At 53.0% G+C, this 25663-nt stretch overlaps 3 protein-coding genes across 5 annotated transcripts in view; 1 reads left to right on the plus strand and 2 right to left on the minus strand.

Annotated features, from left to right (window-relative positions):
* Nucleotides 1–20: 20 nt before the first annotated feature.
* Nucleotides 21–1605, plus strand: SNX22 (sorting nexin 22). 2 transcript variants are annotated; one of them, XM_082768715.1, is made up of 6 exons: nucleotides 21–337; nucleotides 625–708; nucleotides 833–937; nucleotides 1012–1106; nucleotides 1184–1257; nucleotides 1379–1605. In XM_082768715.1, exons 1-6 carry the CDS (start codon nucleotides 269–271, stop codon nucleotides 1480–1482), a joined length of 531 nt encoding a protein of 176 aa, XP_082624841.1. In that variant the 5' UTR covers nucleotides 21–268; the 3' UTR covers nucleotides 1483–1605. The 2 variants fall into 2 exon arrangements, with proteins under 2 accessions (XP_082624841.1, XP_082624842.1); XM_082768716.1 differs by lacking the exon at nucleotides 625–708 and having other exon boundaries at nucleotides 1379–1603.
* A 366-nt stretch (nucleotides 1606–1971) lies between these two features.
* PPIB (peptidylprolyl isomerase B) lies at nucleotides 1972–3789 on the minus strand. The gene is made up of 5 exons (XM_082769503.1): nucleotides 3619–3789; nucleotides 3318–3431; nucleotides 3125–3218; nucleotides 2434–2618; nucleotides 1972–2342 (listed from the first exon to the last, which is right to left on the minus strand). The coding sequence occupies exons 1-5, from the start codon at nucleotides 3772–3774 to the stop codon at nucleotides 2220–2222; spliced, it is 672 nt and encodes a 223-aa protein (XP_082625629.1). The 5' UTR covers nucleotides 3775–3789; the 3' UTR covers nucleotides 1972–2219.
* An 831-nt stretch (nucleotides 3790–4620) lies between these two features.
* Nucleotides 4621–25663, minus strand: part of CSNK1G1 (casein kinase 1 gamma 1) — a 116912-nt gene continuing 95869 nt past the window's right edge. For both annotated transcript variants that reach the window (XM_082769133.1, XM_082769134.1), the window contains 7 exons: nucleotides 24550–24635; nucleotides 22382–22466; nucleotides 21038–21186; nucleotides 19352–19456; nucleotides 15518–15625; nucleotides 13085–13191; nucleotides 4621–7895 (listed from right to left, as the gene is read on the minus strand). In XM_082769133.1, coding sequence (XP_082625259.1) covers nucleotides 7841–7895; nucleotides 13085–13191; nucleotides 15518–15625; nucleotides 19352–19456; nucleotides 21038–21186; nucleotides 22382–22466; nucleotides 24550–24635 — 695 coding nt within the window. In that variant the 3' untranslated portion in view covers nucleotides 4621–7840. The remainder of the gene's footprint in view (nucleotides 7896–13084; nucleotides 13192–15517; nucleotides 15626–19351; nucleotides 19457–21037; nucleotides 21187–22381; nucleotides 22467–24549; nucleotides 24636–25663) is intronic.

Below are 25663 nucleotides of genomic sequence, written 5' to 3' on the forward strand. Positions count from 1 at the left end.
TGCTCCTCTCTCCAGCTCTGAGGCTGCAGCAGCTCTGATCAAAACCGATACCGAGTCTTCTGCCTTGAAGAAAAACAACTGAAAGAGAGAAAGCCAGCTTGTGCTGACTTCCCACTTTCCTTTCCTCTTATCCCTGTGTTACCTTCGGCTTGCAAAGCACGAAGGCTCGCAGGAGGCAGCTCTGCTACCGGGCCCGGCCCCCAGCAGCCGGGGCGGGACGGGGCGGCCCCTCAGGAGCTGGCCCCGGTGTCGGCGGTGGCGGTGGGCCATGATCGTCGTCTCCATCCCCGCGGCGGAGCCCGAGGCAACAGCGCGCAGCCCCGAGAAGGCGCACACGGTGAGGGGTGGGAGGTGGTGGTGGTGGTGGTGGAGGTCCCTGCTTGTCCCCTGGGGTGTCCCCATCTACCTCATCACAACGCTCCCCGTCTGCCCCGCGTGGTGGTGGTGGTCCCATGATCTCCAGGGGCTTTGAGGACCCTGACCCCGCTGTTAAAGGGGTTGGGGGGGAGCTGTTGGTCCCTGCAAGCCCCCCTTGGTCCTGCGGTTGGGGTGTCCCACCTGTCCCAAGGCCGGGCGTGGGGCCCCCTGCCCCGGGAGGGTGATGGTGAGGATGAGGAGGTGCAGGTGTTCCTGGTGGAGGTGCTGTGCAATGGCCGGCGGCACACGGTGGCGAAGCGCTACAGCGAGTTCCAGGCGCTGCACAAGCGGGTGAGGACCCCGGGCTCAACGGGACCGGGGGGAGCGCTCGGGGTGTGTGTCCCCAGCCGGGGACCCTCCCGGGGGACACGCAGCGCCCGGCCCCATGTCCATGCTGCGCCCCGCTCTGCCCCAGATCAAGAAGACCTGCAAGGTGCCTGACTTCCCCCCGCGCCGGGTCCCCAACTGGGTGCCCAAGGTGCTGGAGCAGCGCCGGCAGGGCCTGGAGCTCTACATCCAGGTGAGGCACCAGCGGGCAGCGGTGGCGGCACCCCGCATCCTGGGGGTGCTGATGTCCCCCCGTCCCTGCCTCAGGGCGTCCTGTGCCGCAACAAGGAGCTGCCCCAGGACGTGCTGGACTTCCTGAAGGTGCGGCGCTGCCAGCAGGACCCCAAGGGCAGCAGCGCCCCGTGAGTCTGAGGGGTTCCCCCCTTCCCCAGGGTGGGAGCGGGGCGCTGCAGGTGCTGAGGGGCTTCTCCCCCTGCAGCACCAGCCACCCGCCCTCCCAGCGGCCTGTCCTCGGCTTCCACACTGACCCCTATGTGCGGCTGCCAGTCACGGGTAAGGCACAGGGACGGGGGTGACACCACTGTCCCCTGGTGCTGTGCATCCTGTGCCTCGCCCTCCATTTATTGGGGACACGAGGGGGGGCACAGAGCAGCGCCTGCTCCTCTCGTTGCAGATGCGCTCCCCGACACCGTGCTGAGGGGGGTGCTGCAGGGCCTCTACGTCCCGTGGAGCTGCTCCCCTTGTGCAGCCGTGGCCCAGGGGCAGCCGGGGTCCTGAGCACCCCCAGCACGGAGGGCAGAGACGTGGGGGTGGTGGCACGTGAAGGATCTTGGCCCCAACACCTTGCCTACGGAGCGAGCACTGGTGAGGGAGCGGTGGGAGAAGCCCCACCACAGCGACTTTCCAACGTGCAGGAGCTCTGTGGGAGAAGCCTTTTGGGGGCTGAAAAATGCTGAGAACTCTCAGCACCTGGGCTTCTGTGCAATAAATCACTGTGGTTGCAGTGGCCAAAGGTGGCTGTGTCTGACTGCTGCGATGTGAGGGCAGAGCTGTGGGGCTGCTCTGAGACCCAGGAGAAAGATGGCAGCACGAGGGTGGGCTTGTGGGGAAAGGGCTGGGAGGCAGAAACCCATCACGCCTGGCAGGTGATGGTCCCCTCTCCTCAGAGCCTAGGAGAACCAGAAGGAACAACGAGGCCCCATTGTGTGCTTGGCTGAAGATTCCACATGCAACCACCCCCCCGACAGAGCAAACAGGGCGCCTCGATAAAAAACACATTGGTCACATTTATTGGTGCATGTGCTTCTTACAAAAGTGTTGGAAAGAGGAGCCAGCGCTCCGTCCTGCCTGCTGGCCAGCTGGGAAGGCCAGGAGCAGGGGCTCAGCGGCTGCCCGTGCTCCGGGAGGCCGCGGGGGAATGCACGGGGGCAGGGGGCAGCCCCAGGCCCGCAGCCCTTTGCAGCCGGGTCCCCGCAGCACAGGGCCCCGCCACGTCGCTGAGCCAGCGGGGTGGATCACTCCTTGGCGATGGCAAAGGGCTTCTCCACCTCGATGGTGCCGCAGTCGGCGATGGTGACATCCTTCAGGGGCTTGTCCCGGCTGTCTGTCTTGGTGTTCTCCACCTTCCTCACCACGTCCTGGGGAGAGCAGAGGTGTGAGAGGAGTAACAGTGGCCATGTGCATCTCCCAGCGTGCCCTCCCACCCTGGTGCTGCGCTCACCCCCTTACCATGCCCTCCAGCACTTTGCCAAACACCACGTGCTTGCCATCCAGCCATGGTGTCTTCACTGTGGTGATGAAGAACTGGGAACCATTGGTGTCCTTGCCAGCATTGGCCATGCTCACCCAGCCTGGGCCGTAGTGCTTCAGCTTGAAATTCTCATCAGGGAAGCGGTCCCCGTAGATGCTCTTCCCTAAGGTGGGGGAAAATACTGCACTGCACTCGTGGAAATATGTCAGGGATGGAGTACTGGGGGGGCGGGGGAGGGCTAGGCACATCTAAGCACCAGCACCACAAGGTTGCTGAGGACCAGAAGAAACTGGCAGATGGAGGGAGCTAAAAGCTGAGCCGTGAGCTGGACGGAAGGGGCTGTGCCCCCAAATTAGTGGTGCAAGAGGCTGTGCAAGAGCAGACCTGACTGCACACTGCCAGCGGCTGCAGCATGACAAGGAGGTCAGGCAAGAGCTAACAAGCCCAAAACACTCCGCTGCTGACATTATTGATTTCACTGATGTTTGCTAAGTGCTGGTAGGAGGCTCGTCGATACCAGACCAAACGTGACCTAGCAGCCGGGACACCCAGGTCCTGCAGCCACCACCCCTCCCCACTATGAGCACCGCTCCAAAGCCAGGTCCCCGCGCTGTGTCCCGCGGGCAGCACCACGCTCCACCTCCCCCAGGCCTCTGCAGGCCGCGTCACCTCCAGTGCCATCTCCGCGGGTGAAGTCTCCTCCCTGGATCATGAAGTCCTTGATCACACGGTGGAACTTGCTGCCTTTGAAGCCGAACCCTTTCTGCGGCGGGGTGGGGAAAGAGAAGCGAGATCAGAGCGCTCAGACCCAGGGCGGGCCCGGGGCCACCACCCCCCCACAGCCCCCCGGGGCCGTCCTCACCTCTCCGGTGGCCAAGGCCACGAAGTTCTCCACCGTCTTGGGCACGGTCTTGCCGAACAGCCCGATGACGACGCGGCCCGCGTCCTCCTCGCCCAGGCGGAGGTCGAAGAAGACCTTGGGGGGGGGCAGGGCAGGGGCGTTACCCGGGGCCCTCCGGGACACAAAGGGCTGGGGCTGCCCGCGGCCCCCTCAGAGCCGTCACCTCAGGCCCGGCTCCCTCAGGCGCGGTCCCCTCAGCGCTGCCCCCCCCCCTCCATTTTACCTCAGCCCCCCCCCACCCCCCGTCCTGCTCCCCCCCGACCTTGGCCGTGACCTTGGGCCCCTTCTTGCGCTCGTCGGCCCTGGACGCGGCGGGCAGCAGGAGCAGGAGCGCAGCGCCCAGCGCCGCCGCCGCCACCAGCGCCTTCATCCTGCGCCGCTCGCAGCCCGGCCGCAGCGCCCGCCGCGCCGCCTGCATCCGGCCCCTCCCCGACAAACTCCCCCCGCGCCCCCCCTCGGCCGCGCTAGGTGGTTCCGTCCCGGCCCAGCCCCGCGCACGCCCGGGCGCGACCAACGATGGAGGGCGGGGGGGTGCAGGGGGAGGGACGGGGCTAAGGGGGAGAGGGGCGGGGTTGGCGCCGGCCGCCGGGCGGCTGCCACGTTGCCCCGGCGTTGGTGCGGCCAATCAGGAGCGGGCACGGGGCGTGGCGGGCGCTGATTGGGGGAGGGGAGGAGGCGGGAACGCGGCGGGCTCCGCGTGCCGCCCTCCCCCCCCCCCCCCAACGGCCGTTGGGCGCCCTGAGGGGAGCCCTGAGGGAGCCCCGTGAGGGGGCGCCATGAGGGACCCCCCCCTCCTTTCACATCACTTCAAGCAGTTTAAAAGCTGCTCTTTTTGCTAACACGTAGCCCCTTCCCCAGTGCTTTTCTCCACCTGTACCATGAATAAACACGCAGCGGCTATTTGTGTGCTGACAAACCTCCCCACCACGGCCCCGCACTGAAGTGACTTCCATCAGTTTGCGTCCTCGTGTTCCCTGTGAGCCATCTTGTGGCGCAGGGTGCTCGAGGTGGGAACGTGGGGGAACCAGAAGAGAACTGGGTGCCAGATCTCCTTGTCCAAGTGCTGTGGGGCTGAACTGTCCGTGGCTGTCCATGTCCAAATTGGGCTGTCCAAAGTGGGCAGAAGCTCCCAGGAGATCCCACACGTGCGTCGTGTCCCCCAGAAAGGGCAGGGTACCAAGAGAGCCCAACAGAAGCGAAGAAGACATTAATCGAGCAATGTTTTCAGGAAGGGGTAATAAACACATCTATTCATGGAGAACAATGCAGCAGTGCAATGTTTTATTGAAAAAAAAAAAATCTCACTTGACACCTCAGAAGACTGCATCGCAACGTTGGGGGGGCCACACTGCAGGAGGGCTGCGCCTGGGGGGTGGGTGCGGCACCAGGCGCTCCCCCCACGCTGCTGGGGGCTGAGCCAAGGCCCCCCGGGGGTCTCCCAGGTGCTGGCGACTCCCAGCGAGGACGGGGGAGCTGGCCCAGGCAGGATTAATGCCCTACTTCCTAGCACTGAACAGTTGGCTCAGTCTGGCTTGTGTCTCCTCATCACCTCCAGACTCCCTGGGGACAGCAGATTCCTCAAGCACGGGGCTTACTGTTAACCTGCATTCTTTCTTTTTTTTTAAAAAAAACACACACAACAACATCTTTGCCCTTTCGAAGAGTCCAACGTACGATTATAGTGCAAGAGGGCTTGGTACAAGTGAGCATTACCAGCATGCCGTGGGGGGACAGTCCTCCCCTACAAACACATCTTCATAGGATTAAAAGAACATCGTATCTCCAGAGATAAGCAGTAGCGGGTCATCGTGAAATAGCTTTCAAACCAACCCACTTAAAAACAAGGTCAGGAAAGTTTCTAAACAATCAAATACATTCACTTTAAAAAAAACATTTAAGAACAAAAACTGTTGAGATGGCCCCTTTCCCCCCGCCCTCCCTCACCCTGCAAACACTTACATATGCTGCAACTACAAGCTGCTCCTTGAGCGGACGCAGCGAGGAATGACCAAACACGGCAGGAGATGCAGAAGGAATCGAGTTCTGGTGACAGGCACTTAGTGGGGCTTGGGAGGGCAGCAACAGAAGTGTCTCAGGGCCCGGCTCCATCTGCAGCACACGGGGCCGCTCCCCGGGGAGCGCCTGTGCCCCCTTTCCCCTCCCCAAGACGCCAAACCATGGTTTCCTACAGCTGAGAGGTTTCCTACAGCCTGTGCCAGAGACGTGGGACTTCTGGGAGCCACCCGCAGCGGAGGAGCTCGAAAAGAGAAGGGTGGAACACAGCCGGTCCCTGTCCTCCCTCAAGTGGGAGGGGAGGAGAGAACAAAGTGCCCCGGCACTTGCATGCAGGAGATGGACGGTCCCTTCCTGCCCTGGCCCACGTTACACCTGGAGGAAAGCACTTTGCAGAGCGAGAACGGGGGTGCGCGCATCTCCCGGTGGGTGCGCAAGCGGAGAGCAAGCCAGCCTGCAGCCAAGGGTGCTGCCGGGGAGAGGAAGGTGCAGCCACGCCTGAGAGCCGTGCTCCGTCAGGGTAAGGCATCGAGAGAACTCGGCAGAGGATGGCTGAGGGACACCCAGAAGGGATCCTGGCCAAGAAGCGAGGCTTTGCCATGCTGATGCTGCACCGCCGCGTGCCTGCTTCGAGGAAGCACGGAGAGCCAGCCCAGGGGCTCCCTGCTCAGGATGATCTCCTGCCCCCTCAGCCTGCTTCTGCCCAGCAAGGGGAACCAAACCTTCCGTGAGTGCCGCTACACGAGCTCCAAGCTGCGCAGGTTATCGTTTAAGAGCGGGTAATGAGATCCAGTCTCGCCCTTTCCTCCCTTCATACTCTCCAGGGAATTCAGGGACCGGGGTGAGCCAGGCCCAAGTTTACAAGTGAAGGCCCTCAAGTGAACAGTCCCAGCCTGGTCAGGTGTCACGCGTGAAAAGAAAGCACAAGGAACCTATAGGAACCTATTCACAACCTCCCCAAAGGCTGCTCGAGTTCACCCAGAGCCCTGCCACGTCCACGATAACCCTTGAGCAAACTCAGCCTCCTCGAGCTGTGAACGCTGCAGCAGGATGCGAGGTTTTATGCCTGCACAAAGTGCCCCCAGCCCTTTGCTAGCTGTGGGTTTGGCTCGAAAACGGTGCATGAGAACCGTGGCTTCCTCTGCAGGGCGGGAGCTCGCAGAGGGGGCGTGAAGGCTGTTGCAGTCCAACCCACCTGACCGTCTGGAGATGGAATCAGTATTAAGGCAGTGAAGCATTCCCACCTCTGCTGGGGAAGCTTTGCTCCTGCTAACGTTGTCTCGCAGAAGGTGCGTGTTCACAACCACCCTACCAGAGGGGTTGGAGAAGGCTGCCCGGTTACGCACCGAGAGATGCCTGCGCTTTGGGAAGCAGCGGGTTCCCAGGTACCTTAATCCTGACCTGCCCCTTTGGCCAGAGCGACCTCCTCCAGCTCAGCAAAGCTGACACCGCTCCCTCCTGCGGCGGCCTTTCCTCTCCAGGCTGCTCGGGTCAGGCACGGCGTAGGAAACCATGGTAGGGACATTCACTGGCAGCTAGAAAGGGTGACTGAAAATTCAAGTAATGCTCTCCTCAGCGCACGGCCCAAGGTGGGCTTCGAGAGCCCCAACCTGGCACGAGGGTTGTGCGGATGCTGTCAACATCCCCACCTGTGGGCATTCTCTGCACCCCACCGCCTTCCCAGCTGAATGTCTGTCTGCGCTGGCACCACTTGTCCACGCAGAAATCCACAGATACAATGTGCATCTGTAATGCTAAAAATAATAAAAAGTGCAACAACGTCAGTTTCTTTAAAACAATCCACATTGCTCTGTTACCGTCAGAGGAGGGAGGTGTCGAGGGGAGCCAGAAAACCTAACTGGAACAGTAGATTGCAAATTTCTCACAGCTTGCACATTACAGTGTAACTGTTCCCAAGGAGCCTAAAAGGGAACCTGTGTCTTACTGCTGCAGCAGTCAGGCCCTTCTCCCACGCAACTCTCTCGCCCAGACTGCATCCTCCTGCCCTCTCGAGAGCCAATCGAGCCGACAGTATTTCTTTTCTTAATTAAGGAGGGAGGAGGACCGAGGAGCCGAGAGCGCAGGGGAGGGAGGGGAGTAAAGTGAGCAGGAACTAAGCACAGTCCTCAGGTTTGCATGAACGATGCCTTCGCCGTAAACAACGGGAAGGAGGGTCAGCCAGCCAGCCCCCCTCCCAGGGCGACCAAGACCTGAGCCAGCCACAGTCCTGGTCCCAAAAGGAGCTTCAGGCTTGGAGTGAACGAGGGAGACCATTCAGCAGATCCACCCCAGAGTGGTTTGTTTTGGAACGTTTTCTTCTCTTTTTGGTTTAAAATGTCACTTTTTTTTTTTTTTCTCTTCTCTCTTCCTCCTATGCCTCCTCCTCCCCCCTAAAGAGAAGCCCCTTCCAGTTAGACAGGGCAGGAGCCGCAGGTGCAGGTGGCGTTCCTGCAAGGCCCGGGAGGCACCGGTCACTTGTGACGCTGCGCTGTCTTCTTCCGTTTCCTCTTGAAGAAGCAGCAGCACCTGGGGCACAAAGGAGAAGGACAGTCAGCCCCACGCACGTCTCCCCGGCCACCCCCGCTCGCTGACATGCAACAGCTCCGCATGCCCAGCCCTGGGCCCCGCCGGCCCTGCCCGTGAGGTGGGCAGCAGCTCGCGGGTGGACGGCCCACCTGCGCCTGGGCAAACGCCCGCGGCCGAACGCTGCGGGTCCTGGTCCTGCTGCGCACGGGCAACAGCGGGGCACAGCCCCCTGAGAGCCCCGAGGCAGGGCTGGCATCCTCTAGAGGCTCAGCTGGGGCAGGAACAAGAGGAGCCAGACGGGGAAGCAGTGAAACAAGGATCCAGATACTCCGCTCCCTCTTGGCCAGAGGGCCAGTGAGCCTTGGCTGCTCTATGAGACACACGGGTTCAACACCGCCCACTAAAAAGACAAGTTCCAAAGAGATCTTGGATCGGGGACCAGGTTTCTTTGCTGAACCTTTCACAATAACCAGAGCTTCCACCTTTGTAAAGCGTTATTCAGTGCAGGCGTGCAGAACACCTGCTTCTTCCCTCCTCCAGCGCGAGGGAGATGCACAGTGCCCGGGGGTTAGGAGAAGCAAAGGATGGAGAGTGGAGGCTGAGGTGGTGAGAAAAACATTCAGCGCAGCTGAACCTCGAGCAGTGGTGGTTTCACTTATGGGAGAATACTGAAAGCAGTCGCCCAGGTTTTCTAGTCCTGCTGGCTTCCTACCGAATGACTTGGCATTTAAGGCGTTTGTCTTCCTAACCTCGGTCTGCTGCCAGGAACCCTCTGCACAGAAGAAATGTGTTCATTCTGTGCACGTTTTTGCTCCTGAGCTATGTATCTTTCTCTTCCTGCCATTACAGCCATCTCCGGAGAAGCCTGGGTGAAGCTGAAAGCCCCCTTTGCCAGGCTGGTGCAAGGGACATGGCGCTGAGCAGCAAGAGCAGATGTGAGTATGCAACAACCATTTTTTCCTATGAGCATCTTTTACCAACAGCCAGACCGAAAGTGTTCAAAAACCCTGCAACAACGTCTCCAAATTACTTTCAGCTGGGTCCATCACAGCTCTGCAAAGCCGGCACTAAGCTTCTGTCCCCTCGGCACTAGAGGAATAGATTCTCACCTTCACCCAGTGTGCTTGCCCCCGGAAGCACGAGCCTTACCTCGGGGTGCACAAGCAGTGGTGCCCACCACCACCACCACAGCACAGACCATCTGCTGGGGAGGCTGAAATCCCCGGCAACATTCAGAGCTCAAAGCCGCAGCTGTAGGAGGGCGACCTCCCATCGCACGGTCCTGCATGGACTGAGAGCCGGGGGCAGTTTAATGTCCATGATTTGGCTTTAGGTTTCTTTTAGGCACCCCTCACAGGTCCAGCTTGGAGGTAAGCCGAGAATAAACGTGACACACTTGTCCTTCCAGGAACGCTGTCCCAGAGCGACCTGTCAGCTGTGATCACTCCATCACTACTCCCTGGTCTGATGCTTGCAGCGTGCTGCCTGAAGCTTTATGATCGCCCAGCGCAGGCTCCTGCACGCTACTGGCACTGTCCCCACCCTGCTCCAGGACTGGGCATATATTTTATTGTCCCAGCCCACCTGCCACCCTCTCTAGTTGTCCTGTCACAGTATTTCTCTCCCACAGCAACCACCTTCCTTCATGGTTTGGGCAATGGTCAGTAGGGAGGAGGATTGTTACGGGGAGAGGTGATGGAAATGCACGAGTTATGATCTGACATGCAGCTGGGAAGGGAAGAGGGCTGAGCAGCGCGTGTTTCCTTGGGCACTGTTCGAAGGGAGCTGGCTGACTTTTGGCTGTTTTTCTTTGAGACTGTCTTTTTAGGCTGTTACTCAGCGGTCCAGGGAAGGGTTCAGGAAAGGAAGTCCTGGCAGTTCAGACAGGCAGAGGCAGAACACCAAAACAAAAGAATAAGGCAGGCCGACAGTTACAGAACGTGATCTCTGTGCATGCAGACAATGCCCAAGAGAACAGCCCCAGACTATGACATACAGAGAAGCCAGAGATGCCAGAGGTATCGGAGGCAATGCCTATGGAGAGCAGGGCAGAGGCGGGTCAGTCTCTCATCAAACAAGGACATTCCTCACCACACAGCAGCGTCACCACCTCACTCTGCAGCAATTCCCTCCCACCAGCACCCCAGGGTGCTGCCTGGGCCTAAAATGCCTCCAGCTTCAGCTCAGCACCTTGTGTCCCCGCTCACCTTGACAGGCCTCTTTGAGGCTGGGATTACAGCTTGGAGAGCCTGATAAACTGCACCTATGCCTGAGCTGGGCTTGGACTGACGTTAACCCCAAACCCTCTGCAGACAGTTGACCCGAGCTCTCATCTGCAGGGCTTTTTCCCCCCCGAGCTGTCAGCCTGCTTGGGAGGCAGCCGTTGCCCACCCACTCTCCCCAAGCAGTAGCTCCAGCTGGGTGTCTGTCACTAATGCCATGAATGGTTGTAATTTCTTTACACCCTCTCTAACGATGCCCTGGACTGTGTTTTTGCAGGAACCTCTCCTAGGAAGTGGCTGCTCCCCTCCCCTCCATACCCAGAGCAAGGCTTTCCCTTCGTAACCGTCTGTGTGAGGAATTCCTGCAAGATGCCTGGCAAGCCTGGTCCCGACTCTGCCCAGCTCCATTAGACATCATCTGCACACGGACGTAACAGTTTGGGGGAGATGGGAAGCCAAATAGGAGAGGATTAAAATCTGTCTTTTGCATAGATCAATTCAAAGATCAGTCTGATTGCTCGGCCCAATGCGGCCTCTCAGACACAGCCCACACCCTCCCCAGGATTGCGTGTGGTTCTCAGCAGAGACCTAAATCAAAACAGCCCTGGGTTGGCTTTGAGTTTGTGCCTTTTTATGGCTTGGTTGGTTGGATTTTGCCAACCCCAGTCTAGTCTGGTCCGCTCCCCCTTGCATGTGGACTGGAGAGAGGGACTCACCACAAGTTGAGCATTTTCAGGCAGCTACAGAGAGTGTAGAGAAAAAACACAGAAAGGAAGAAAGAGCAATTAGTTCACAGAGGTGGGATGAAAGCATGTCACTGCAGCCATGCAAACATGCAGTGCAGACTGGCAGACACACACCATGCCTGCCCACCGCCCGCCCCCAGCCCTCATACCACCTCTGCCCTTGCCACGGTGCCGCTGAGAATTGCCAAGTTTTGCAGGGTTTGGAGGCCTTGGGTAAACACTGCACGTTCTCCATGGAGGCACAGGCCCCGTGAGGTTCTTTTCAGCGGCTGAGATCAAAGAGGGCTTCTGGGCCACCAGAAGAGGAGACTGCTCTGTCCCCTGCAGCTCCAACCGCAGGAAGGCCAGAGCGTGGACGGCCGTGTGTGACCATCAGTGAGATGGTTTCAGTGAACCCCAGGGCTGGGATTGGCAGCTCGTCCCCACAGTACCCCCAAGCAGCACTGCACAGCTCCTCTGCCTGCCGGGAGTGCCAGGGTCCTTCCCTTTCCAGCATTGCACCTCACCTCGAAACACAGAGCCCGAACTCCATCTAGTTCTAACTCTTTTTGGCCCGCTTTATAGCAAAGCGGTTGTTTTGAGTCTAAAAAATCCAAGGGGCTTTATGATCACAGATGCAAGGAGAGATGAAGGCAGCCCTCCTCGTGGCAAGAGGAATGAAGCACTTGGGAATTCGCACACTAGGGAATTATGACAGGAGTCCCCCAGACCTGTTGGTGCAGAGCAGCCTGTGCTCTGCTGCACAGTAACCTGTTAAACCCTCCAAAACCAATTCTGAACCACCCAGGCAGGGCCTGGAAAGGGACAGAACAAATCACAAGACACAGCTTGGGCAACACAGCCCTTGCACGCTTCTTTTCATCTGTCTTGACGCTTCTCTGGTGGCGATTTGCCCCGTCCTTCTCAGGAGCAGCCCCAAGCCCAGGAGGCCCCAGTTCAGTCATCGTGACCAAGACACGGCCTGTGACACTGAGCCTGCCTTCCCTGCAGGCCATGCTACCCAAATTTAAGAGGCACTTTTTTATTTTCCACTCTACAAGTCGCACCTCAAGACCTCCCCCTCCCTGCCACGCTTTAGGAGGAACCTGTACCAGACCCACGGCTCGCTCCTTTGGCTGGGAGGAGGAGAAAGAATATTCATTGCTCGGACAGCTCGCTGCCAGGATCCCGCCAGGCTGGCAACCAGCAAGGAACAGCACACGGGAGTGCTTCCCGAGGGACAGAGGAACAGACAGCAAAAGACCTTCAGCACAACAGTGATAAGGTGGGAAAGCAGGCCTGGGCCTGACAGATTCCTAGGGACGGTTTCCATCAACACACCCTTTCTCACAGCTGCCAGCCTTCCTTCCTACGCTCCCACGAGTCATTCCTGACAAAAGTGTCCACAAAGGCTGAGACAAGTGGCTGAGACAAGCAGCACCAACACCACCAAGTCAGATCACAACCAGGCCTGCTTACCCCTCGTACTGGGAAGCTGGGATTACACCGTGACCCTGCTGTGGTCCTGCTCTAGCTCAGAGGCACCACGAAGGTCTCGTGTTGAGGATCATGCAAAAGGTGATATTGATGGTGCCAGATGGAGGCCAAAAGGGTCAAAGCAGCAACTTTGTATATCAGTTCTCACTCTTTGCCACAAGCTCTGGAGAGGTCTGCTCAGAGTGAGCACACAGTTCCCCATGAGCAGAAGGGCTGCTACTGTTTTCTCTCTCAGCTTCTGGAGAACTGGACCAAGAGAATTCAGAGGAAAAAAAAATCAAGTCCCTACAAGAATTACTTTAGGACCATTATGGATACCTGGCATCCACTTCTTGTGGATGGGAGCCAGAAATAAAGTGTTAACTTTCAGACCAACAATTCCTTCACTGAGCTGTGTTCAAGCTACTCCTACGCTCTCAGCATGAGCGTACAGTGAGTTCTCCTTTTGGAACAGGGGATGCTCACCGGGATTCCTGAAATAATTCATATTACCTTGGTATTTCTGCTACTGTCTATTTTGCAACACATGCTCTGAGTAAGAGTTACGTTCTCCAGCCACGACAAGTGTAAAAAGAAGCAGCAGCAGCAGCACCGAAGGCACCATGCACAAAAGCAGCAATATGCAGGAAAAGGTCATGGGACACGAGCATCGAGTACTTCACCACGGGTAAATATCCCCACTCGTTTCACAGGAGGAGGATAAATGACCACACCAGTGGAAAGCCTGTTTGTAAAGCGAACGTACTTAGCTTCCTCCACCACTTCCACCTCTGCCTGCGCCGTTATGGGTGCATTGGAGTGTGCCCCCGTCGGGTCGTCCACGTTCAGCTCCCCGTTGGTCGAGCTAACCACCTGCAAGACAAACAAAACGCCCCGTTAAAGCCCCTGGACACAGCACGTGGCACGTGGCGTGTCTCCACTTGCCTCAACAAGGGATGCTGTAGGAATGGGAAGTCTGCAAAATTTCTGTTCCTGTCTCCCAGCACCCTCTTAGCAGGCTGTGGGATTCCTGGGATGCCTTGAAATCACGTGCTGTGTTTCCAGCAGCCGTTTGGAGAGAATAATCTGGCTCGTGAGAGCAGAACGCCAGGCAGGGGACTCTGTTCACTAGTACACACTTGTGCTGTGCCCAGCACAGGCCTGAACGTCTGTGGGAGGTTAAGCTACAATTTGGGGTCTTTTAAAGAAAAATTGGTGTGAAGACTAATCAACAGCCTCATACGCACACAGAAACTGCACTGTGCTGACTGCATTCTCCTGACACCTTTAGAGGTGAGTGACTCAGTCCTGTCACCAGCCACTAGTGTGGGATAAACTCACTCCAGAGCCCCCAGATCTCACTCCTTACACTGCCAGATTCTGGAATTACCTCCTTGCCCAAAACCTATTTGTATGATCTCCTTCTGCTTCAGTTTGCATTATGGCTGACTTCAACGTGTCCATTACAGGGATAACTATCCAGATCCCCAGCTGTCAGCAGCTGTTCCTCCGCCAGGAGAACACGTAATTTTCTGGACAATTCACAATTGCTCTATTGCAGGTGGCAGTGCCACTAAGCACCAGAGATGAAGGGAAAGAAGCCAGATCTATAAAGATGTCTCTTCATGATTAAGTGCATCTGCACATTTGTTTTGAATACTCAAGTCCTACCAGCAGTTGCTGTTTCTGCAGATCAAGTCCCATGCCCAGTCTCTGCACCAAGGGAAGTCAGGACCGAGCTCATTGGGTTTTCAGAGCTCTCCTCTCAAGAGAGCCCCTCAGCTTCTCTTCATGCCCCCTTCCCAGACCCATCACAGTGTAGGCCCACCCAGGCTCTCCAGGCCCTCACACTTCCCACACAACTTTGATAAACACGAGAAGTTAATTGTGCTGTTCCCAGCGACCTTCCCACACTTTCTTCAGCTACTTCTCATTAAATTTCAATTTACAAAAGTCTCTGTTTTTCTTCCTCCTTTTTTTAACGTGCTGCCACTCCATTCTGATGTGGCAAATTCAACCGTTCCCATAACAAAAACAGCCTCCTGAAACTCCTGACTTCCCAGGGGCTCAGCATTAGCTGGGGCATCTGTTGAGAAACAATTTGAGCATCCATCACGCTGCAGGCAGAGCAGCCATTCACAGCAGAAGACATCCCATTCTCGGCTGCAGATAAGCAGAATTTTAATGCTCACAGTAGCACACACGCTTGTAAGCTGCCCAGGCAGGCAACCCTCATGGTCAAATTCAGACTAGGGCTGCCTTATTGCTGCAGTTACTCTGGCAGGGCATTGTTTGTGGGGAGTTGAAGCTCATGCTGACGTTGCACAAGTGAACTGTTCCCCTTATGTAAAACAATGCCAATAAAGACACCCACTCCATAGTTCCTGAGGGCTGAATTCTCCCATTTACTCTCTGCTCTCATCCGAGATCAGAGCTATACATACATGGGTTCCTCCTTATGTCTGAATTTCTCAGCCTTTGGCTTTTCCCAAGCATGTGGTCTCATACTGGCGTAACAGTAGTCTCAAGACATATTCAGGAAGAGTACACAACAAACTAGACAGTTGTAAGACACAGACACTGCTCCAGAAGTAAGTCCTCCTGTCTCCTCAGCTCAGCCCTGTCCCACACCAGGCTCTACTTCCCCTTTCACCAGAGCCAATTTTCAAACTCACACTAGAGTTGTGTCTGGCACTGGAGCCAGCTCTTACAGGCAAACCTCTGCCAAGGAGTTCACCTCGCCAGCAATATTAGGCAGCTCTTGTTTGCTTGAATGAGCCTTGCATCTTTTCTCCAGCATTTCCAGCCATCTTACCCTGGCAATACTGCAAGAATATTAGCCAGCCTGAGTGACAACCAGAGGCAGGCATATTTTCAGGATCACAAGCAGTCTTTTCAGGAATTTCTGAACTTAGCTGCAGTGCACCTTTAATGCTGTCACTGTCACCCATCCTCTGCTCCTCCACCTTCTACAGTGCCATCACCCAGCACTCACTGATCCTAAACAGCTCTCAGAGGAAAGGCTTCATGGAAGCAGTAACAGCAGCTGTGTTGGACACCACAGCCTGCACCCCACAAAACATGACCGCTATGAAACTGCCTTCCTGGCCCCAGTGCTGTAACTGCAATTCAAGGAGACTTTAGGGGATTTCACACAGAATCTCATAACAAGGCTGTGCAGATCACGGGGAGAAGGTACCTGTACTGATCCTCCATGCCGATCTGCAGCCAAATGAGATGTCAAGTACGAGGTATTCGTCTGCCGGCTTGGCTGGATCTCCCACTCTCCTCGACGATCTGATGACGCCTGCTCGCAAGTCCAGAAGCAGGAGAGAAACAGAAGAGAGGGCAACAGGTGAATGAGGTGAAGAAACGAAAGGGTGCTTGTTAGTGCGTTAGTAGTGCTTTGTTTTGTTTGTCTTTGCAAAAAGCAAGGCATTTAACATTCAGCTAGGCTAAAATTTCACTTTACCAAGTACACATCATTCCATACTTTAGCTGTCTCTATCCACTGCAGCAGTGGATTTCTTCTTCTCTAGGTAATAAATTATGAGAAAGCTCAGATCTACTCAGCAAGTTATTTCTTTACACGGCTTCATTTCCATGTGTTTCAGCATAGAAATAAACATGCTGACAATATGTTTGTCTGTGTCAGGTCATGCACCAGAGAACTGGACATGGCAGCAAGTTTGGATACACAAGCTTGACCTCGCTAAAATACACATTTTTTAAACTCAAATTTGCAACTTTAAATGAAGCCACGTTTTATTTCACCAAAAGCCAGTTCCACACATTAATTCACCTGTACGATGCAGAAGGAAACATCCACCTAACTCCTTTACTGGAGTGAGGGTTGCTGTTTTCTTGTTTTTCTGCAGAAAACTACAGCAGCAAGAAACTTTCACTATCAGTTTCTTTTTTGTCCTCAGTAGATGCAAGGAAATTATTCAAATTGGATTTGTTTTATTAGAAGAACCCTTGTGCACATGCATGTGAAGCTGCTTAGAGGTTGTGTAGCACTGATGATACACATCCGTCGGTCACCTAGCACCAGTGTACCGCAGTGCAGCTAAAGCCAGGTGGCCAGCTGAAGGAACACATCTGCTTCCCAAGACCAGGAAGCACAGAACGAACAGGCAGATCTGTGTCAGGTCTCACGCCAACGGCAGAGGATGTAACAAGCATGAAGTTACTGATGGGACACATTTACAAGGTGTCTCCTTGGACACCATATAAAAAGGTAAGCAAAGGTTTCAAAGCTGAAATACAAATTCAAAAGAAGAGAGGGCAGAGAAGCAGAGCCCCCACAGCACACACACACCTGGCAGAATGGATGCTGAACAGACATCATGGACCTGGCCAGCACAAATGAGCTTTAATCCAGCTAGAGGGCAGGAAACAAGAGGCTCAAGCGAATAAACATCAAGTTATCAGCAGTGAAGCTGAACTGGCTACTCAAAGAGAAGTGCCCAGACTCTGCCTTTCCCCAGCACTGCTGTGTGTTACTCCCTGCAGTTGCAGTAGAGAAAATAAGTCTGCTTGCACTTCATACAGCATGAGCCACCACTTCCTTTGCGAGTGACCTCTGAGTCCCCCTCTGAGCTACTCATAGTGCATCTCCTCCATCCAAGCTGTCACCAAATCCAGTTCACAGGCAGTATTTCCCTAGAGGTGGCTTTGTCCAGGCTTGTCCTCGTAAATCTTTTTAAATGTTTGCCCCACCAGCCTGAGATGCTGCTTACACTTTTTGTACCTGGTAGCACTGAAAGGAGTTACTGGAGAAGCACCTTCCTTGGAATTCTTCTTTAGCTGCTGCAGGTCACAAGACTATGAAGGACTGGAGAACTTAACTGCAGGTTTTAAGAACTAGTAGAAGACAAATCTTGAGTGCTGCTTCCTACAAAGCACTATACCACCAAGCTGCTTGGTCAGCCCAGGTGCTGAAGTTGTATCACCTATGTCAGCACGGGGAGGAGCACGCTTCTGCCTAGGAGCCCAGAAGCAGTTTATAGGAAAGGCTTCAGAAACCACAAGAGCCAGAGCTTTGTCTTTTGGCTCTACACCCACGTATGTGGGTTCAAAACTGTTTTTGAAGTAGGGTTGAGCTGAGCAGCTCACAACGCAGCCCGAAGAATGGCACCGAAGAAGCGATGCCTGTGAATTGGAGAGCATCAAGTTCCTGTTGACACTCATCACCTTCCTACCAGCTACCAAATCGCGAGACATGACTGGCATCTAAAACAGACAGGGCAGGGCTCACCCATGTTTGATAGAGAGTAAATCTCTTCCTACAGGAAAAGGCTACAACAAGGAGACCACTCTCTTATCAGTGTCTTTACTGGGAAACCAAATATTATAAAGGAGAATCTGCTGTTAGTATGCTTGGAAATAAAAATAAAGCAGTTAACTCTGAAGATCTAGGCAGTTACTTGACCCAAACCCATGTCTCCAATCCACTGCTCTAGAAATTTAGTTTTTCTCCTCCTTTTTACAGAAATAGTTTGCTCAACAGTTAAAAGGAATATCCCTTGGAAAAGAACTGTTTAAGTTTCGGCAAGGGGAAACTTATTTGCTGTGTATATCGGGAATGTAACATAATTCAGCATATCCTAAATAATGTCTAGGTGAAAACGATGACAGAAGGTGCCCACAGTACAGAATCCAGATAATTTGAGAAGCTCAGAAGAACAAGGGCCGAAGGTTGTCTGAATAGTATTTTAGGAATATGCCAGCTGTCTTTGTACTACACACTATAATTTGTGAACTAACATGCTTGAAAATGAAGCCAGGCGTCATTGTCTGTTAAAGGAAACAAGATGCCTCGTGTACACAACGTGAAGGTCTGTTGTCAAAGCGGACAACTAGAAACCGCCACCCAAAAAGGGGGTTAATGCATTAATCAGGCAATATATTAAAGCAGATTATTTTACTAGTGCTCTCATACCAGTCCACACTAATAAGCATGCATAAATCCAGTACTGCACACATGCTTCAAACAATCCAGCTTCCTACAAGCAACACTTCTAATGTGGGATGTTCATCCTGATTGTAGCTGATGGCTTTAGATGTATTCTAGTCTATATTAAGTGCTCTATCACTCAGAGCCCAGCTGCATGGAGCAAGGAAAGCCGAGCCCAGACAGGTTATTTCATCTCACACTCAATTCTGTGCACACAAACCCCAGCTCACATGAGCTGCGTGGGCGCAGAGACCACAGACAAGGAGCTAGAACAGCACACAGCAGTTAGAGGAGCAGAGCGAGCCCAGAACCACTCACTGGGAGGTAAGAGCACCAATAGCTCTAGCTAGGAGCCAGCAGTTGGAGATCTACTGAACTTCTGATCAGCTCTGTTAATATAGAAAATCCAGACTCTCAACAACACCAAGAAAATATTACGACTAGAAAGAAAAAAAATGGGGAAATTCAGAAACTTGAAGTTCATCTGGACCACGATGCTAAGCCTCCCCACAGGACCCTACGCTGGCAGTCCTTTTTGCTGCCTTTTTGCTGCCTTTTTGCAACACCTGTGCCACGAACAGGACACCCCGAGCTGGATATAGCGCGTGTCCATGGGACATCTTATTACAGCTGCATGGTCCTTGGAAAGAGGGCAGCTGGGAGCAGGCTACCATAGCCACGACTGTTGGTCTGCTCCACAGTCCACGTGCTGTGAGTAAAAGCACCCAAAGGAATGTTCTTGGCCAGGCTGGTCAGGTAGTCTGACCACGCCGGACAGCTGAGATAAAGAGCTTACCCACAAACTATGACCCATTCCAAGTTGTACTCTGTTTGGCTCACGGTCCTGAGGAGTTCCGCTGGCCGACAGAGTATTTCAGCAATCTGTTGCTTTGACAAAGTCTTGCTCAGACCACAGTCTTCCTAAATTAAGCAAGAAACGCACTTGCCACAAACAAAGCAAGAATCAGTCTCATCAACTTCTACTGGCACAGCGTTTCTGCTTCTCCAGACCAAGAGGAATTCAGAAAGATGCCAAACAACACAGTCCTGCCAAAGCAGCGGTGAGTAACACACCTGATTGCGAAGGGCCTGCTGCGATGGTCGATCCCTATGGACGTGGCTGTCTCTTGTTACTGCAGACGTCCCAGAATCTACGTGAACCGATCCCACTGGAGTAGGCTGGAAAATAAAGCATTCATTAGGATGAAGCCAATGACTACAACACGTCTCTCAGCATGTGTGTACAAACCTAACTTGTCGGGATGGCTCCCATCATGCAAGGACAATGCAGGAAAACATCAAAATGCTGCCCAAATATACTGACAGCAACCAAGGATAATTACAGTAAGGGCTATGAAATCCCTTTGATTTGGTGGTTTGCTGGATATCAGCACCAAACATCTTACAGAAAACTGAATCAAAAAGACATAGCTGCATATCTGTACCAATGGCAGATCACTCCAAATGTGTCTCAAATAAGATTATTGTGACTGCAAATATCCAGGCTTATTTTCCTCATCTCATTGTCTTGCTCCTTTTAAAAACCACACTTGCATAGAAACAGGACGTGTTAAAATTAAAGCTTCATCTGCTCTGTTCTCACCAAAGTCGTAATCCCTGCTCACAACATCAAATCTCCATAGCAACCACTGCAGTTGTCAGCAACAGCCAGCTTGTCTTACAGGGGGCTTTTTATCAATTGCCTTTGTAATTAAACAAAAAATGAGGAGAAAAATCACGGAATGATTTCACAGAATGATTTCTTATTAAAATGAACCAGTTTGGGCACGGTAAACACTGGTAACGCTAAATATAGCTGGGACTGGAAATCACCGGCAATGGCACCAAGTTTAGCGCTGGAGGCATTTGATCTGGCACCAGTGACAATTAATTTACGGGCGCCTTTGCCATTGGCGGCGCACAGTGACTGTCTATCAGCAAGAAGGCTATCAGCAGCACGCCACAAAATACAAGCGACAGGCTGCACCACGGACACAAATCAGACAGGCAGCCAGCGGAAGAGCTTTAGACACTTTTATCAGATTTCCCCGTGACACATCTTTTGGCCAAGGTCTTCCTGAATACAAATGGCTTTTGACAATAGAAGAGGTGGATCAGGATCACTGTTGTGTTCCACCTGGTGTCACAAAGCTGCTAAATGGAGCGTGGATACTCCCACGTTTCCTTGCCATGTGCTTTATTTAGAGCTGGCCCAGCCTCTGGAATGGGGTAAGCCCCAGGATCTTTTGAGATCAGAATGGGTTTGCTGTTTACTGTTTTATGAGTGTTTGTCAGAGCCCTGCCCAGCTCTGTACTCCCCTATGAGAACCCAAGCATTAGGGAGGTCTTCCATCATTCAGTGCTGAGGTAGCAAGTATGCTCTTCTGCTGTAAGATGGATGTCTTTAGATATCGATTACAAAGGTCTCCAGTCCTGTGCTAGACCGGAGCAAATTAAGTCCAGTCCTGTTCACGGCCTCAAGTGCGAAAATCAGGTTTGAACAACCCACGCCAGGGTAAACCCAAAGAGGTGGGAAGGGGCCTTCTGCCCCTTAGGGAAACGTAGGGCACCACAAGAACCCCCAAATACAACATCAGGGCTTCTCACTGTGTTCAGCCTGTGCTAGCTAGAGAAAAGATGTGAACGATTTGATCCTGAACTCACTGGCACTAATTGGGATTATTCGGACAAACCAAGAGGCAGGTGGCTGGGAAGCAGCACCTGGAAGGCAAGGCCCTTCATTTTGCAGGACTGACTTACAATTGGCCTGCCGACCCAGTCATAGGCGTAGTCAAAGGTGTAGCCTTTCTTTTCAAACAGCTCTGTGAAGATGGTTCGTAAATAATCGTAGTCTGGTCTCTCAAAAAAGTCTAATCGCCGAACATAACGGAGGTACGTGGCCATCTCCTCTGTTAAAAAAGGGGAAAACAGAAGCAGCGTTAGTTGTGCTCACACATGGGCTCCATCACTTGCAAGCCTCTCAGCAGAGGCTACACGTGCATGCTGGAAATGTGCTTCACCATTAACTCCAGCAAGGCCTTGCCATGGCACTTGGCAAGGCAGTGCTCAAAGTTGGACCCATGACCAAATCCCCAGAGCTGAGAATTGTCCAGGCTCCACCAAATTCAGGTGAGCCCCATAGACTGATAGAAGCTGAGGATATCCAGCAGGTCTTTACCCAGTCTTTTATTGCTCAGTGAATCTCACTCAGCTCTCTAGAGCCCTCCTGCCCTGCCCAAAGTCTAATAATAATCCGTTTTTATTCTGAATCTTCTCAATGAGTGCCTATAAACCAAGGGCTGTGTTGCAGCATTGAGCATCAGGCTGTGAGAGGATTGTCTGGGCTACCAGTTCTAACCCTGGCCTTCCTTTAAAAAGCACTGTTTTTTGCAGTGGTCTGCAATGCAAATCAATTCAAATGCTCCTCAGACAAAGCTGGAAGTCCCACACTTGCTCCAGGGAGCTGCTGCTCTACCTTGAATCCGAGTGTCACAACAAGTTGTATTCTATACCTTTGTACAAAACAAACACTAAAACACACTGTACAATAAACGACGACTCAGTGAGCCTGCCAACAGGATGCTCACGCATACGCCTGCTCACACAGACATAAAATAGCCACAGCGATTTCATCTGAATGCTCAGCAACCAGCTGGGGAAGGAAAGCAGGAGATGCTGGTGTGCACCCTGGAGCACCCCTGAGCTCCAGCAGCAACGAGGCTTTTTCTGCCCAGATATCATCCCATCTCCTAAGCTGGCCACCTAAAATTTTAGCAGCTGTAAATCCTTTCATTTGGAAAAGGATTAACTCAGTAGATCGAACGCAGTCACTTGAGAGAAGGACAGTAATGAGGTCCTCTTGGGGAAGGAAGCCAAAAAGAAAAGAAGCAACCTGAGGCATTGTCTGGCCTCCTCAATGAGAAGAGTTATGTTCATTACAAGCCGCAGCCACAAGCTCACAGGATGTGCTAATTTCTAGCAGCAGCTCCAGTTGTTTGCCTGCTTGAGGGACGACGATGTAACAGACGCACACCACCAGCATACTTTATTGAACAAGGTATGGCCACCTCCAGCTGCACTGCAGGGATCCCATCAGGGCTTTACCTGGAAAGTTCTCACAGAGAACTTCAACCGGAGTGTTTCTCTTTGTGTCCCCAATCTTCTGATACCTCTCTTTTAAGGTGTCAGCCTGTAGCGCACAAAGACAAAACAGTTGTGGAGAAAGAGTTCAACCATGTGATAAACGACATGCTGTATGGGAAGAACAACAAAATATTTAATATCGAGCCTCCGTGGTATCAGACAATGTTACTTGTAGCTGAACTGCATCCTAGACTACACTACCAGGAATACCGTTGTAATTCTCCCTGTACATTTTCCATCAGCAAAGAATATCCAGTGATGCTTTCAAAACAGCTTCAGTGCTTCGAAGAGAGTACATTGGTTAGTTTCTCACAGGGCTGATTTCTTACCAACCCAGTCCTGAAGACTGTACAGGGAAGCTTTCATGGGACAAGAAAACAAAGCTGAGTATATTTTGATAGCACATCAGGATCCTGACACTCCAGCAAAGAACAGACTGAGGCTTAGAGCCATCTGCAATCACAACAGCTTCATAAACAACTGTAAAAGTAGTTAAATTGTGACAATTTTGACACGTTGAGATTTTACTGAGCCACCACAAAGTCAAATCAGTTTATATCAGTCACAATTCTCCCAAGTCCCATGCTACTTCCACACCACCTGTCCTTTCACCCCCCAAAGTGCCTATCACTTAGCATTGATTAAACAGCTGGCTGTCGAGAAGAATGAAACAACTTTCAGTTATGGTTTCCCCACCTGAATCCCTCCTGAAGCAGAGCACTACTCCAGCTGGCACCCAAAAAACATGTTTTATTGCCTCCATTTCAAAAGATGCCAGTTAGACCTGCCAGCCACATAATTAGCATTGTAAGATGTCCTCTCAGGACTTTAGAATTGACGGCAGAGACCAAAAGATTAAGCAGAAGAAACTGAGAAGAGTGAAGGCACCGTATTCTAGATCAAGCTGAAGAGTTTGGGTGTGCTCTGGAGCTAAAGAAATGCAGGACTTCAAGAAGCAGTCTCAGCAGTAATCTGAGGAAATTTTGCAGAGCCTTGTCTAAACGTGGAATTATTTTTGAGTAATTTTCAGGATCAATTTAAAGCAGATAATTTCAACTGAACCAAAACCAAAACATATTATTAGAGTAACAAACTCAGAGTTACCACAGGAGGCGCACCTAATGTCAGAGAGATTCTGATTCCTTTCAGAAGCATTTTCATGCTTGAAGAACCCTCTTGTGCTTTTCTGAATCGTCTCTGACATTTGTGCACATGTCTGACAAAGCGAAGCTGAGGCTAACTCTGGATAGCTGGTGACAGAGCAGCTTAGCAGCTTCAATCATGCCACTGACCATAGCAGCACTCTGCTGAGAAGCCTGCGAGCCCAAAGGCTCATCTGCTTTTTCAAACCGTATTAACAGGCCTAACAGGAGTCACTGTCTTCACTAATAACTTCACCCTCTCCTAACCTGATCACATCCAGTCCCTTCCCTCACTCCAATTCCAAAGGTGAATGCAGCAGCTTCATCATCAGGAAGGTGACAGAATGATGCAACTACCAACACCCCACAGCCAGCGGACGACTTACGACTGCTTCATTCAGCTGCAGTTGCCGTAACTCAATTGCTTGCAACCTTCCACATGTACGTGATATTTCATAAACTTATAATCCAGAACTAAGCACCGAGTGTCCAGTGTCTCTGGAGGGAAGCCAAGCTCCATACTTTCACCAGAAAAAACGTCTTTTCAGGCTGAACTCCATCTGCACGTCTAAAACGATCAAATGGCTCCCATTATAAACACGATCGCAGATGCAGCTGGGGCATTGTGTGCCGTAACGGGAACTTCATAAACAACCATTGTGTTCCCGGGGCAGGTTCACATTACAGCTAAGCTGCTCCGACAGCTCGGCAGCCCTCTCATTACTGTCCCTGGCCCAGACGCTCACTTGCCTCTGCTGCATCTTCTCTCCAGAGCTGTACTGACCCAGTGAAGCTACAGAAACCCGATGTGATAGGAAACACGCTTCTGTCCCGGTACCTTCTGTAGGTAAAGCTAACGCCTTGTCGGCAGACAGACAGAGAGAACGGTTCTTCTGCTTGCATTCTGCAAACTTTCTCCTGCCAGATTCACATTTGGGCAGAAACCAAGTAAAGTTTTGAAGGGCAAAACCTAAAACTCAAACCTACCTTCAGTCCTTGCCAGGGCAGACTGCCTCGGAGGAAATACATAAACATATGGCCGAGGGCTTCCAAGTCGTCTCGACGACTTTGCTCTAAAAACAGAAGAGATGACAAATTATTGCTGCAGCTGCAGAAAGGGATCTGACCAGTAGCCAGACGTATTTCAGCAATATCACAGGGAAATTCGCTTGCTGTCTGCAGCTTGGAGTAAAAGTACCTGAAACCTTGTTACAGCAAACACAAAACACATGAACGTATCAGCTAAACAAGGGGAGGCAACACAACTGCCAGCCAGACTGCCCAAGGTGAGGCACAAAAGATGGGAGGTGGAGGTATTAATCGCAGAGGAATAAAGCAGTTCCCTAGTTGTTCTGAGGACTGCCAGTGCCCACGGTACAGCTGCGATGTTGTGCTGGGTTGTGTTATTTCCTCTGAACTACACAGAACAGGCAGGGGACACTTGCAGCCAGCTGCAGGGAACTACCGTGCTGCATAGTGCCAGCCCTCTCCCGACTGCTTCTGTAGCTCATCGCATCAGAGAGGATTAAAAATAGCTCCTTTTGGTACTGCTTTGCTTGTGAGACACTTGCTGCTGTTGCCATGCAGATGTTATGATTATAGATGAGGGGAAAAAAGAGGGGCCTCATGCCAAAGGAAAAGCATCCTTAAACGCCCCAAGCAGGCTGCCCTGGTGGCAGCGTGACCCTTTGGCTTCCTGGGTGAGCAAACAGCCCTGGAGCTCCTCAACAGCATGGGGACCCCAAAATCTGTCATCTGCTGTCTCTGGCTTCCCAGCACACTGCAGGAAAGCGTTTACAGGGAAGGTCAGAGCGCTGCAGTTCGGGCCCTTCTCCCATGGAGCACCAGACTGGGGTTCACAGAGCTCGCAGAGGGCTTTGGTGCAACCTCCTCCCCTGCCAGCCTCCACCTGCAGGCAGATAACGCGTTCAGAACCCGCAGTACGGAGCAAATCGAGTCATGCAGCCCACACACCACAACAAGCTGCGCGTGAGCTGTCCCCGATGCTGCATAATCTGCAAGGGGAGAAAAAGGCAGCGCTTTGCACAGCACGACTCCACGCAGCAGCAAATGTAACTCGCAAAACGGTCCGGAGGTGAGA

The sequence above is a fragment of the Aythya marila genome, assembly GCF_965140915.1.
Source record: "Aythya marila genome assembly, chromosome: 11".
NCBI lineage: Eukaryota > Metazoa > Chordata > Aves > Anseriformes > Anatidae > Aythya > Aythya marila.

Coding starts and splice junctions, on each gene's coding strand:
- SNX22 (XM_082768715.1), top strand. CDS start 269: ATGATCGTCGTCTCCATCCCCGCGGCGGAGCCCGAGGCAACAGCGCGC. Junction 709..832: donor TCCAGGCGCTGCACAAGCGG/GTGAGGACCCCG, acceptor GCTCTGCCCCAG/ATCAAGAAGACCTGCAAGGT. Junction 1,258..1,378: donor TGTGCGGCTGCCAGTCACGG/GTAAGGCACAGG, acceptor CTCTCGTTGCAG/ATGCGCTCCCCGACACCGTG.
- PPIB (XM_082769503.1), bottom strand. CDS start 3,774: ATGCAGGCGGCGCGGCGGGCGCTGCGGCCGGGCTGCGAGCGGCGCAGG. Junction 3,219..3,317: donor TGGCCTTGGCCACCGGAGAG/GTGAGGACGGCC, acceptor ACCCCGCCGCAG/AAAGGGTTCGGCTTCAAAGG. Junction 2,343..2,433: donor GCAAAGTGCTGGAGGGCATG/GTAAGGGGGTGA, acceptor TGCTCTCCCCAG/GACGTGGTGAGGAAGGTGGA.